At 36.8% G+C, this 14,887-nt stretch overlaps 1 protein-coding gene across 1 annotated transcript; it reads right to left on the minus strand.

Annotated features, from left to right (window-relative positions):
* Positions 1–6,544: 6,544 nt before the first annotated feature.
* Positions 6,545–13,700, minus strand: SLC7A13 (solute carrier family 7 member 13). The gene is made up of 4 exons (XM_080578474.1): positions 12,831–13,700; positions 10,113–10,244; positions 8,172–8,536; positions 6,545–7,426 (listed from the first exon to the last, which is right to left on the minus strand). The coding sequence occupies exons 1-4, from the start codon at positions 13,552–13,554 to the stop codon at positions 7,181–7,183; spliced, it is 1,467 nt and encodes a 488-aa protein (XP_080434600.1). The 5' UTR covers positions 13,555–13,700; the 3' UTR covers positions 6,545–7,180.
* Between the last annotated feature and the right edge of the window lie 1,187 nt (positions 13,701–14,887).

A 14,887-nucleotide genomic window follows, 5' to 3' on the forward strand; every position in this document is an offset into this window, starting at 1 on the left:
CAAGATCAAGGATGGGATGTACTTTGCCTAGGTCCCAGTTACAGCATGATACCAGCTTTATAATTGCTCTGTCATTTCCTTAAACATAGGATTCAATTTGTCTAATATATTGAAATATCTGACTGGTATTGTTATGAAAGAAAGTTTTGAAAACAAAACCAAAAATGAGTCCTTAAAGTCAAGGCTCCATTAGAGTGACTGATGTAGAATAGTTCATTAAGAACCATGTGCTGCCAAGCATTTTAGGAAATGAGGATTTGCAAGGCTAAAAGATCAATTAAAAAGCTGAGCTTTACAGTTGTTGATTTTTTTCCCCCTTACGGAAAAGCCTTGTGTCTAGGGGTTAATGTTAGTATTGATTATATATAAAATCCCAAAGATTAATTATGGTCATAGTGATGATGTCCAAAATACTGACTCTTCCAATTGTGCAGGTTTAAAAGGGGTGCAATGCTGGAGTTTGTAAAGCTGAAGGTAGTAGTATGCAGGTAATATTTCGTATTTCCTCCAAATAAAACATAGGCACTATCCTGATAAGAGGAAGAAGACTAGAAAGAGCCCATTACAAAATGTTTGGATGCCACTAAGATAATCAAGAAGAAGCAGACTTTTTCTCTGAAGTATATAAAGCCAAAATGTTGTAACCATGTTCAGTTACTGAAACTACAATGTACTACTCTTCAGTTGGACTGGAAAAGCAATTATGAACTATGTACAGGATCCCCCAAGTTAAACGTAATAATGACACTGCAAGAAGCTTATACTTTTTTAAAGGATTTGATTTGGTCTTACTTTATATTTTAATTCCAAAAAAAATACAGAAAACTATCACACCACATAATAAATGGATTAAAAGCTGGGAAATCACAAAATGTACTGGTGAAGAAGAATTCATTAAAATATTTCAGCTAACCTAGAAGCTGATACAGATGTCAGACCTGATACATTTCAGGTCTGACAAAGCTGAGGAAATCATAGATAATGAAAAGACAAGCTGCTGCTATAAGATACGCTGAATAATCTGGATACAGACATTGCAAAACAAATTTCAGTATCACCAACTATAAGATCACCCACTCAAATCAAGAAATGTAAATCATGTTTCCAGGACGTGGGAACCTCTCCTGGGAATCAGTGTTTTGGAGCAGGTGTTAGAAGCCTTGGTAAATAATTAGCTAAGAATAACTGCTTGGAGTGACACTGTGGCCAGACTTGTAATATAGTTTACACCGCCCAAGTAAAAACTCCTGTTTCACCCTACCAGAACCCTACATTTTGACACTTGTGTGACTGCTTCTTGGATATTAAGCCCAGTTAGTGTCCAGAGTTCTCAGAGGATGCTGGTTGATGCATTTAAGAGAAAATGAAGAAAGAATTGTACAATCAACCTCATTAAATAAACTGAAAAACAAACAAAACAACAAAAACAACAACAAATACCCAATTTTACTGAAGATTTTCCCCTATAAACAGAGAATGCTGTAATAATTTGGTCAGTCTAATAAAATCTATACAGTGAACAGAAATTCAATAACAGCAAACAAAGATAGAGCTAAAACCAAGCCACAAAGTCAAATTAGACAAATTCAGAAGGAAAACACTTTTAGCAATGTGTTTTTAAAATGTCAGAGCGATCACCAAGTCTTGACTAATGGAAACAAAAACTAAATCAACCAGCAAGTGTAAGATAAGAGGCAGTAAACTCGCATGGCAATGAACACACAGAGGAAATGCAATTTCTGACAGCAAATTTAGAAACTTATGCTGCAGAAAAAGCTGAAGACCACAGTTCAGTATCTTGCTCATTTTCATGTTTGGATGACTTTTCAAGTATTTCATATGTACTTGTTGCAGCAGTTCTGCCAAGCTAGTCCAACCTCTATTAGCAACTCAGATAAACTGCAGATAAGACATGAGTCCTTTGCGAAGAGTGAAATACGTGTGATCAAAATCAACTGACATGTCTTGGCAGATGTCTTGTTTACCTTCAGCAGCTTTTGAAAATAAATTGAAAATGATGCCATAACCTTTTTGGCTTGGAATGATCTCAAGTCCACATAGTGAAATGATTACACAATTTTGAAAAAAAAAATAAAACTGTCAAAATGTGCTGTATCAGAGAATATTTTCAACATTGATAGGAAGAGATTTGACAGAAATTTCTTATGGAAAGTATGTCAAATGCTACAAAAAGGAATTAAGGAGAAATAGCATGGGAAATATATATATATATATATTCTCCTGTTACCTGAATATATTTTTATTTTTAACCAGGACCGAATGAACAAATTGAGCCTAGCAGAATGATGTATATGTGTGCTTTAAATCTAGTCTGAATTTCTTTCTGGTCCAGGATCTTGCTTTATCTTTACCAGCCAAATTAAAAAGCCTCCTAGAAATATCTTGTTCTGAATCAGGTCAAAAAATTTCCATTTCTATTGTGGAGAGAGAACTGGAATCAGCTCTTCAGAAGAGTCTCGGCACTGCTGCCAGTGCAACACAGAGAAGCAGGATCTCGCTGAAGCTCAGCTCAGTGGATCTTTCACTATGACTGAGCACCACTTCTCATGGCCAAAAGGAACAAAACTGATCTGATAGCATGCTGCCACCAAAAAGGGGACAGTAGTGTGGTACACGTACGACCATAAAATTTGCAGTGTACCATGTTTGCTCCTTCCCAGCTGATCACCGAAGCCTGATTTTCTTGGATCTGTGCTCTTTTTTTTTTTTTTTTTTTGGCCATTTTCCATTTTAGTCATGTAAAATTTTTCAGCGATGACCCCATTTTTACAGATCACTGACAGAAACACGAAATAGGGTAGAATCAAGGTCTGATCTCCATGGGGCTGCTTTGGAGATACCTTTTCATAGGTTAAAATGAGATCTCATTTGCCAGTTGTTAATGAATTTAATGCATCATGGTGATTTTGTCATCTTCCAGATTTTTCATAAGGATTTTCTTACCTTGTTTCAAGTAAAGGAATTTGAGTATTGTATATCAACATTGTCATCCTTTAATCAACCAAAATTACAGAAAAAAATAATGTGAAGCTTGTTTGGTAGAATCATTTTCCATAAACACAAATGAATTGGCATTAATTATGGTATTCTCTGTTAATTCTTTGTTAATTCAGTCTTGTATTAGATGTTCCATTATTTTTCCAAGGATCTATGTCACACTGACAGGCTTAAAATTACCTGGGTCATTTCTTTTATTCTTTTTAAATACTGGCATGTTAACTTTCTTTTGCTCCCTCAGAATTTCCCCTGTGTTGCAAGAGTTATTGAAAATCAACATTAATGGTCAGGCTCCTCAATGGTGCCTTTAAACCTGTCGGACACAAACCTGCTGATTTAAAAGTGTTTAATTTCCTGTTCCAAAGCAGAACAGAGACAGCTTCCAAGTTTCTGAAGCCCTTATAGGTCTCATGCCTTCAAGTAAAGCCAGCAAGAGTTGCTGGGAATGCATTAAAATGTGCCAGGGTCCCCATAACTTGGAACAAGTCACAGAGAGCAATGACAGGAATAATTCCCAACTGCATGCCAGGAAGAGAGGGGGACAAGGAAATCCTCATTGACTGTAAGGCCAGAAAGTTGTTTAAACACAATCATCTTTTTTTTTAGCAGATGTGGAAGCTGAGATATGGGAAACCTTTGCAATGACCACAGTGTACCTAAAGATCAAAACCAAGATCAGAGGTCTGAGCCCCTCCATGCCTGACAGCTACAGCCAACTCCTCACAGAACCTCTCCTGCACAAACCAGAGCTCCAACTAAAAATCACCACATCAAATTAAGAGTTCAAACAAAAATGTACTACTTTTTCCTATTAGATGATTATCTTTTTATTGGAAACACAGCTGACAATACCTATAAAAAGAGGAGTAAAAATTGTTGATGTTTTTTCCTTTCATTTCTTCTCTACAGCTGTTGATTTTCCCTCAGAGTGCTTTTTTAAAAAATTTATTATTTTAAGCAGTCAGGGGATGTATATTTAGCATGGTACAAAACTACAGGTAATTTTTAAAATAAGACTGATTATTGTCTTTCGTTTATCTTTTTATGGCAATAATTGCAGGATTAAAAGTAATGTAGACACTCATACAAATGCACTAGGAACCTAGAAAAACAGCTAGGGTCATTACATGCCAAACTGGGCCAGTGCAGTATTAAAAATAAAATATCCACATATTAAGTTTATTTGCTGTAAAGTTGAACTTCTGAAACATGCAAGTATGCATGAGCTTAAAAGAATTATGAAGTCAAAGGTAAAAAAAATAAATTAAAAATTTAAATAAACGCCTGGTATAGTGTAGTACTAAAACAGTCACACTTCTATATCGTATTTTCTGAGATATGTTCAAGCAGGAAAGCAGCTGAGACCAACTAGTGTCACTGAAAACAGCCTATAATGTTAAAATATGGAATTGCTCTTGGCCGGAGGAGCTAATATGAGTTATAAATTTGAATTCTGTCCCTTTATGCTTAGTGCTTGGAAATGTGGAATGATCCAGCAACACTAAGAAATCCATACAAATTGAATACTGTATTTGCTTCATTGTGATTTAGCATTCCAAACCACTCAGGCAAAAGAAAGGCTGCGTTAGGAGCACATCAAGTGATCCATATTCTAAAGATATGAAATACCGTATTAGAGGTTGCTTTCATAAAGTTAATTCAGCTTGGCTCCATCCTTTTCCAAACAGTGGAACATTTAATGAGAGGGTTATTTGTCAGAAGACCTCCATCTCACTCAGATAAGGGAATGAGTGGTTTGTGTTGAAGAAGACCTGAGGAACCCAATCTCTCATTTGCTGTAGGAATGTAACTAGTATTGTGAATGGGGTAGCACTTGTAGACGGGTTGCTGGATTGAGGTGTTTTAATATTGCTCAGAAGGATTTGATCTTCTCTCTCAGCATAAAATTCCCAAATCACATTGAAATTATTGAACTGAAAATTGAGAAAAAAAATAAAAATAAAAAAAAAAGTTACCAATTCTGTGTTTCTTATTTTCTACACCCCATCATAAATCCTTGCAGCCTGATTTGGTGAAATTTCAAAACTTATAGTTGTATTTTAACATTTCACAGATTTGTCCTTTCCTTTTTTACTATTCTTGGGACTTAATTCAAGGATACTATATGCACTTTGAACATATTAATCACTATGAAAAATCAAGTCCTCAATTTAGGCCATGTGGTCCTCAATGAAATATTATTGTACTATCCACGTTTTTTCTTTATGACTTCCAATTTTTTTACATATTAAAACATGGGTTTAAATAGGTAACTTGATCAAGGTCAGTTGAAAATCAGTGGCATTGCAAGGCACCAAATCTTCCTCTACAAATCCCTGGTTGATGCTTTAGTCACAGTAAATTCTTTCCTTTTGTTCATACTTACTAAAATTCAGTTCTTAAAATACTCTGTAAAAATATATCTATTCTTGTGTTGTTGGTGGTGTGTGTGTGTGTGTGTGTGTGTGTTTAATTAAAATAGCAAGCTAAATGCTTTTCTGATGGCTCTATTATGTGAAATTAAACTGATTCCTCTCTTGTTTTCGGCAGAATCCAGCCTCCAGCTCAGCTGTATTCACTTCACTTCTCACTTGCATAAGCTTCTCTTCCTACAGCATTTTAAAGGGCCTATTTTTTACCCCAGACGGCCATTCTGGGTACATCACCCACTGTAAGAAGAACCACATGCTTCTTGTACTTGTCTTCATTTCGGGGCCTCTTCCTATGTAACGTCAAATCCTCCTAAGCTTTCAAATGGATCCCAGCATTACTGATGGGTACCCCATACTCTGAGTAGCTCTGTCTAAAATTCTAATCTATCATTCTGACCTCTACATTTTTGATGTATCATAGAATTAAATCTTCTAGCAAGGATTTTTCTGTTCTACTATAAAATTTCTATTCTATTCAACTATAAAACTTTTGTTCTCACTAATACAAAATCCAGAGAACCAGAATATACCTGTGTAAGAGAGATGTTGGTCTGGAGCCATCTACTGGTTGTACTGGTGAGGATTACATAGACAGATGTGAAAACCCACTTTAAACATGTAATCCTATCATAATTATAAAAACAACAACATGTATTAATAGATTAACCACTTAAGTACGTGATGTTTCCTGTCTACTGGTTATGGGTATTTTAAGCCTAAATACTCAGTGGACTTAAAGTGGCCCAATTCTCAACATTAAAAAATAAAAATAAAAAAATTTAAAAAGTCAGTACTTTATCTTGTTTTCATAAAAAATAAAATTGGAGGGGAGGAGGAAAAAAAACTCTCATCTCTCAGTAACACAGCAAAGGAAGTAAAGGGAAAAAAAAGGTATTAATGCTTAATTAAACAATCTAGTAAAGTAATTTAGATATCTTGAATTTTATTGGTGTGACAAACAATATAAATGATTCTTGTTTAATTCCTTATTTGATGCTTACTATGATTTCACCCTGCATTTGTATGTATTGGTCTAAAATAGCCAAGGCACACCATATAGAGTTTTCTTGGGATTAAAAAGAAGTCTCAGTCAATTTTACAATGTTCTTCAAAGCTTTTTTATTAAAAATAAATTCAGACAAAAAAAAGTTAGCAGATGAACAGAAGTATAAAGCCTTTAAAAACAGAAGTTCTAATACACAAACTATTAAGTAGAAATAATCCAGACAACTTACTTTGGAGACCAAAAATGTATTATATAATGATGCTGACAACTATGCATTTATTTATTTGCGATAATATTGGTAAGAATTGGTGCTGTAATTTAGTTTTATTTCTGTTATTTAAACTACATATGCAACTTTAATGGTTGCCTTCAGGAGCAAGAGGGAGCATTTTACAGTTTTACTATTTTTTTTAAAGAGATTCTTTGCACCTATTAAATATGTATATCTACATATATGCATGTATATACACACACAATTATATATACACACAAAGTCACGAAGCTAGATGTTTATATTCACATGTATATACATATATATACATGTATATACATACATTTGTATGTATGTATGTACAATATATGTATATGCAAGTATATGTATATACACACATGCAAGCACATGCATGCCTATGTATCATGCCTAACATCTAATTTGTGACCTACAATCTCAGATAAAGAAAATCCTCTACTGGCTGTCAGTTGCACTGGGATTAAACATTTGCCATTATTCATGTTTGCTCTCTGCAGATCCATCAGCAGGAGAAACTTCCAACAGTAGCTGTAAGTGGCAAGTAATTTTATCCAGAAATGCAAAATGCATTTTAAAATGTACAAAGGGAAGATAAACAATAAAACTCCCCAGCATAAACAAGAAAGCATAAACATATTGCAGGTTTGGAGACCAAATTATAGGAGCTAAAACTAAGAAGAATGACATTGCCACCATCATAAATGGAACTGGTAGAAACACCTGCAAGAGAAAGAAAAAAAAATGTTTTAGGAAATAAACTGAACAACTGTGATTTCATGCATCATTCCTAGGAGGAATAAGGCATTCCTTGCAACACTATAATACCACTTCTCATGCTGTTGAAATCTCACCCAGGATGAGACATATCTGACATATCTGACCTCAAATTGTCTACAACACTTGTTCAGAGTCCCTCTCTTGTCATGGAGAAGAGATAGGCAGCACCTGAAAGACATTTACCTATTTCAGATATTACTGGCACCTACAATAAATTCAGGGTTGGGTGCCTAGAAGTAGCCTTGATGATTAGCATACGCCCCCAACTCAGCTTTCTGACAGCTAGACTGAGATGAAATCAAACCTAGCCGTAATGACTGTGGTTGTGTCAGGAAAGATGAGGGTAGACCAAGGTCTTATCAACCATGAACTGTCAGCCTGGATTCCACATGGCTCCTGTCACTGCTACATGCTCACACAGTATCCTGTTCCTTGTTCCCCATTATGCATATATCCATTCCTTGTTTTCAGGTGTATCTCTGGGACAAGGACCATCTGGTTTTTCCTTTTCCCTCTTCAATGTGAAGCAGACTTGCTCTGGATCATGAATAAGGCTCTAAACATCAAGATTACAATTTGTATTTTTGTAGTGACTATCAGCTTTTGTTTTGCACTTGTTCATAACTTTTGCACACTACCCATGACTTTAAAAAGCTGTAAGAATATTTTATAACTTATTTCCAATTACTTTGTATGGTCGATGTAGATTAGGTTCCCGGTATCGAAGTACAATCAGGCTTGCACAAGTCAATCCAATCATAAGCCAGGCAGAAAATCCAAAGTAATTTGTTAACATAAGAAGGTCAGAGGGGATTATAAAAATGGATGCAATGGTGGTTGAAAAAATCATGGCTGGAGCTGGTGTACAAGTGTGGACACTGAGCATGGAGATTAAAACAGGTAAATGTCCCGCCTGACTTCCAGCGTAGCTTAATCGACCTAATGTGAACATGCTGCTGTTGAGGGCACCAAATATTGAGACAGCAACAGAGAGAGGAATGATCCAGGCAACAGAGGGAATCACTCGATCAGCCCAAGTTACTGCCACAGCAACTGCAAGAAAACAAAGCATCAGTAGTGGTGTAGGTCCCATGCTCTGAATAACCGACAGACTCAACAGAAAGGAAACTTAAAATGCATGAAATATGTATTATTTATCACAAATGCCTGGCATTAGTTGCAACAATCGGATGGGACTAATCTAATTCTATGGGTATTTTACTCAGGAGCTAAAAATTGGGATGAGGTGGGTGAGAGCAAGGAGGACTGCTGCCCACCACTGAAGGCTGGGTGAAGCTGTGGCGGCCCACTCCCAAAGGACTGACTCCCAGTGGCAGCAAGCGGTACAGCTGCGTCTCACCATCACGAATCACAAATGTGCATGCATGGGCAGGGTCGTCTGGAGAAAGAAAATGAAGGTATTAGTCCCCTGCACGACCACAGTGGTGACATGACCTATTGTAACGAGGACACTGCCAACACAAATGTGTGTACAGGCCTCTAACAAAATGCCATGAGGAATATAGGTCTTGCAGTGATCCGCACAGCATAAAAAGTCATCAGAGCAGGGGAAAACAAAATAAAACAAAAAAAAATGTAGTGAATGAATAAGAACTGCAGCAATACATAGCAAAGCTTGAAATGAGAGATATAATTTTAAGGTTATCTCCTCAGCTGACGTAAATTAGCACAGCTCCCCTGTGGTACATCAGGAACTGCTCGTGCCAGCAGGGCAGCTGCTGCTCGGTGAGGTTCTGGTGTTTGCTGCTGCTTTCATTCCAGAATGGATTTGCAAATGTACGCGTCTCTCCCAGCAGATAGACTGATCGTGGGCTGAGTGACAACATGGGGTTGCTGAGTGACAGCTACACTGCTTCCATTTATGTTATTGAGCTGCTTTCACACACACACACAAAAAAAAATTAAAAAAATGAACATCAAAACAACTTACGTTCTTTGTCACTCCTGGAGGTAAGGTCTGACAGCTGTCTAATTAGGGTGAGATTTAAAAGGTGCTGTTTGGACAATCAAGGAGAAATACAATTCCTCTCAGCCCTTTTTATGCATAGTTTACTGGTACAGCATCTGAGAGAAGCTTTACAGAAGGTGGACTTTTGTAGGGTCTTCTAAGGAATTAGAATACTTACCATTAATAACACTTCTTCAACCCCAAATGGCTATAGCCAGTTCTATATTATTTATCACAACAGGTTACTTTGACAGGTGACTTGTCTAGCTCCCAAATAGTAAGGACTTCAGCCATAGACACCATGAGGTAGGGAAGGAAGGAGGAGAGAGGATTAAAACTACGGGAAAACAAAGTCCCTACCTATATTAAACAGACACCCAATCTTCACTTGATTTTCCAGGTTTCAATGTACTTCTGACTTCCTTTTAGCCAGTGCAGGTGTAAGCAAATATTTTCAGCACCTAATATCATCTGTTTGAATTCAGTCCAACTTGTGCCTTACAGTAAAATTAAACAAGAATTCTCTATTAAAACTTAGACTGAAACCCACACTTCCCTTCCTGACTGTGAAGTTAGGTGAAGACAAGTAACCCAGTACATTGATATCAAATGGGTCTGGTAATGGACGACACCTTTTTAACAAAAATATCAAACTCATACCTGAGGAGACAATTTCCTTCGGTGTGAGGACAGTCAGATATGAGATGTTCACCAGTAAATAAAACACAATTACTGCAGGAACAGCAGTCATCACAGTTAAGGGAATATTTCTGCTAGGGTTTTTCATCTCTTCTAAAAAATACAAATAAAAAAAAAAGAAAAAAAATAATAATAAAGCAAGCAATTTCTAGGTTGGAGCTCCAACCCTAATCTAAATTTAATCTAAATTTTAGGGTTAAAAAACCCTAAACTACACTGCTTGTGAGCTCCTGCAGTGCTTTTGAAATAGTTTATCATCAAAGAAGCCTAAATAAAATATTTTTAACCTTTTAATTTTTTTTTAAGCTATCAAGTATCTTGGAAAAAAAGGGTGTGATAGAGTCTTGACAGAATGATAAAAAATGACAAATGGACTGATAAATTTTGTCTGATTTGGTTAAACAAATATATAACTGTACTTCAGAATATCAATTTGTTACGAAAATTTCAAGTAGCCATATTTTTAAATCAGAAGATTGAATGTGATATGGTAAAATCAGTTATTTATTCTTTCATCATTTCATGAGTCCTGATGCAAAATTTTTTGAGTGTATTTTCCTATTCCTACCCAAAACATTTCTTTGCTCTTACATCGGGATATACAGAAAATATAACAGCAAAGACTGAAGATATTGACAGAAGAGCAGTAATGCAGTGGCTTTAAAACAGGGCCATTTCCAGCTGGATTCTGCTGTAATTACCATTTCCATGGCCACTCTGGTGCAGAAAAATAGTTTAGTGCTAAGCCTGGTATCTTAGCTTAAAACTACTCTTATCTACTTAAGAAAAAACTCCAAATTTGGTATCTGAACAACTGAGGTGCTGGCATACATTCCTAACTGTGATAATCCCAGAAAAAACGGCGTTGATTTCCAGAACCCTAATAACTCATCCTCACCTTGGTCAAAGAGGCTTGGGGGAAAAAAAGGGTTATTTCTTCTCTTTCACTCCTTCACCCTTTCCCTTCCTCTCCTGTTCCTACTTCCCTCAGCATTACAAAAGACTTCCTGAGCTTTATGAACAGGTAACTCACCAAGCGAAAAGTCAAATTAGAGTACGACTTACATGAACTCTGCATAGGAGGAAGAATATTTTTACTCCCCCAAATACTATCTCAGCCTCCTGCCCAGATCATCAGCTTTGACCCTGCCTCATTCCAGGATGCAGTGCACAGACCAGAGGGACTGATTGAGAACAACAGGGAAATGCAGATACAGTCTACTGGAGATTAATTTGGGATTTATTTAAAATGGAGGAAATGCACTTGATAATTCTGAGCACAGAAGGGGACAATCACCCAAATTGCCATTTTGAATTTATCTTTCCACTTGTTTTGTTGTTAGTTACAGTTCTGCCATCCAGCTGGCACCTGATTCTTTAGCAGAAGCTCACAGGAATGAAAGTTATTGCTGAAGAACAGGAAATTCAGTTTAGGAGAGGACAAATGCATAGTTGCATCTGTCTAAACAGCTGTGCTGCCTAGTGTATTGTATTTATTATTAGTGTATTGTATTTATTACTACTGGTAACTGCTCAGAAAATAGGACTTATATGAAAGATTTTGGTTTTTATTGGGCTTACAAGGCTAAATGCTTGCCTTTAAGAAAATGTTAAGATTTCAAAATTCTATTTTCTGATTTTTATTACCTTTTTTATTACAGCATATTCTCGATGCAGGAATTGCTGGATTGTAATAATAACTGTCATTTTTTTAAACATTAACCCAATTTTCACACTGTTCTCACCATTGAACTTTGTGTTATGTTTCACACATTGGGTCTATTTAATGTTTTACATGTGGTAGAGGTCAATGGATGAATAAGGTTAAAGATATAACCACTCCATCCATTTGCTTACAACTTAATTCTGTAAATCTGATGATACTATAACACACTATTCATCTAACTCATTGTGAATTGCATAACTAATATCTTGAGCATTATCCAGCTTTCATGAAAAACTGCTCTGTTTATTACTGTTACATATCATCAGATATTGAAGAGAATAAGTAAATGAATATTCCAAAAGATTTTAAACATTTAAAATTGAATCTAAGTTATATGAAAGGAGTTATACTGTTTTCCATACATTCTTCTTCACCTTCTGTGCAAAACTGTATTTCCCCAAGGAATTATCATGGATGGGCTATCCTATATATCCCTTAAAATTGCTATAATCTAATACAATTTCATATGAATTTGTCCATGTACAAATCAACTGGACAATCTGAGAGAAGGTATAGATGTCTAAATACATGTTAGCTGATCATCAGTCACCTTTTTGTATTTGGTCCTTAGTGCACAAATAGATTGGCACTATGTGAGCATCATTTTCTAAAAATGCACTGACACCAAGAAACTCAAAATTTATTTTTTTAAAGCATGAAAAACTCTTTTGACATATGAGATTTTAAATAAACCTCCTAAATTTCTCTTGTAGGCATTTTTAAATGCCAATTTGATTCTGGAGACTGTACAAGAGGAAAGGAACTTCCATACAGAAGAACAATGCCTTTTACCAGCCCCATCAAACGCAGGACTGGTGGATAGTTTGCACCATGAAATGTGTATCTTTACAGACCCTCTTGCCTTGAAGGAGATACAAGTTCTTCTAATACTAGCTGAGGAATGTTAAAAATTGCTACTGAAGAATAAATTCTAAAGAAGAAGAGTTATATACCTGCCATGTAGTTGAGGGACCACCAACCACCGTATGCATACAGTCCTTGGAAAAAGGCTTCGGCGATCTGTGACACATTGGGCATCTCTGAGTTGAACATGTCCTCAAATCTGGCCAGGGTCTCCTTTCTCCCGCCGACGAGGAGAACTATGCCACTGACAGCAATTACGGACAACGCCATCATCTTCAACAGGGTGAAAACCGTCTGCACCCAGGCAGCCATTTTGACGCTGCGGCCATTCAGGATCCCCAGGGACCAGAGGACGGCCAAGGCCAAGCATTTCTTCAGCACTTCTGGTGCAGGGCAAATGCCGTAGAAGGGCTGGGTGGCATATTCAGCAAACAGCAAGGCTCGAGCAGCGTTTGATGCTGGCTTGGTGAACACTGACGTCCAGATGAACATGAAGGCAGGCAGGGATCCAAGGCCTCTTTTAATGTGGCTGTATTCCCCTCCGGAAAACGGCAGAGCAGTGCCCAGCTCTGCGTAGCAGAGAGAGCCCATCAGAGAAACCAGTCCAGAAGCAGTCCAGATCACTAGTGCAACGCCGACATTAAGCAGAGAATGCTTTAACACCCCTGTGGGAGACACAAAGATCCCTGCCCCTACTATTGATCCTATAATAAAACTTACCCCGTCAAAATAACCTATATTTCTTTTGAGTTGCATCTTGGTGTTTCCTTTTCTTTTCACCTTTTTGGCATCATCACTCTTTCCTTTTCCCATCTTTTTTTCTTATTTTTCACAGCAGATTCTATGACCTGAGAGGCTAGATTATATGTATTTTCCTTTCACTTTGCTGTTAACTCATTGTCATGGCCCTACTTGACAGTGAAATCTTATGGGAAGCCCGGCTTAATCATTCAGAAAGGAGAGCATACTTTGGGTTTGGATGTCTTGTGTATGAAGATGATTAACCAGATGCTTAAAGGAATGCTGGCAAATCATGGACATGTTGGTTTAATATGTACTTCAGAAATTATTAAGGTCCGGGGATAGTTTTTAGGAAATTGGCATAACAAGTAATACATAGGAGATGCTTTTCATTTCTCTGCTGATTATCATCAAAGGATTTCCATATTATTTACATGTCTTCAGAGACAACTGTGTGAGGTGGGGAAATGTCACCTCTGCAGTAGACCTAGGGAAAGGGGAATGGCATGGTAGCACAAAGAAAAAAATCAGCCCTCTTTATGCTATGGACAGTGATGCAGATATGAGTTGAACAGGCAGGTGTATTTTCCTACAGTCAGTATATAAAATGAACAGTGATCAGTAGTGAATACCAGGATGTTTTGCCAAATCCCTATCAGTCACTGTGTATACCGAAGCTTGTTTATACTTCACTTATTAAACACTGCTCTAGAAAGAGCATTATCAGTTTACTCCTAGTTTTTCTAGAGTATTCATTATTATAGTACTATGCAAGTACTTCATAAGCAGTTACTAATCTTCAAGCACTACTACAAGGGTGGGGGGCCGTGTTTTCATTTCCATAGTATATATGGGGGCTGTGGAACAAAAAGATGAAGGTTGAAAATTCCCACTAGTTTGGTGTGTGCCTTTTAAGGTGTAGCCACTGATTTTTTAAAGCATTTCTGCTTAGAAATGCATTTTTCTACACATTTCTTCGGCATATTTTATGTTCATACTATGGAGAAGGAGCTTCTCTTTGATCGGATGTGGGTGGACCATTGTCATAGATATTTCTCCAAGAAAAACATATTTATTCTTTTCAGAAGATGTAGAGAAAAATAGGAAGAAAGAAGGAAACTGAGAAATAAGTTCAGCGCATACCTTTAGGGCTGTTAAGGAACAGTACCAAAACTACAAGCTGCAAAGGTCTTACTTTTTGCCAGTCAAGTTGCAGAATTAGTTTTGTCCAAATCATCAAAGCTCAGTAACACGGTGAACAAAACATGGCTTTGACATGGCCCATCTTGAAAGAGACAATGGTTCAGATTGGTCCTGAACAGCTGGACCTTCAGTCACATATAAAAAAAATGTTTCTGAAAGATTAGGTTTATTTAATATTTCATCATGTATAAGATCTTTAGCT

Source organism: Anser brachyrhynchus (genome assembly GCF_964034855.1).
Source record: "Anser brachyrhynchus genome assembly, chromosome: 2".
In the NCBI taxonomy this organism is placed as follows: Eukaryota; Metazoa; Chordata; class Aves; order Anseriformes; family Anatidae; genus Anser; species Anser brachyrhynchus.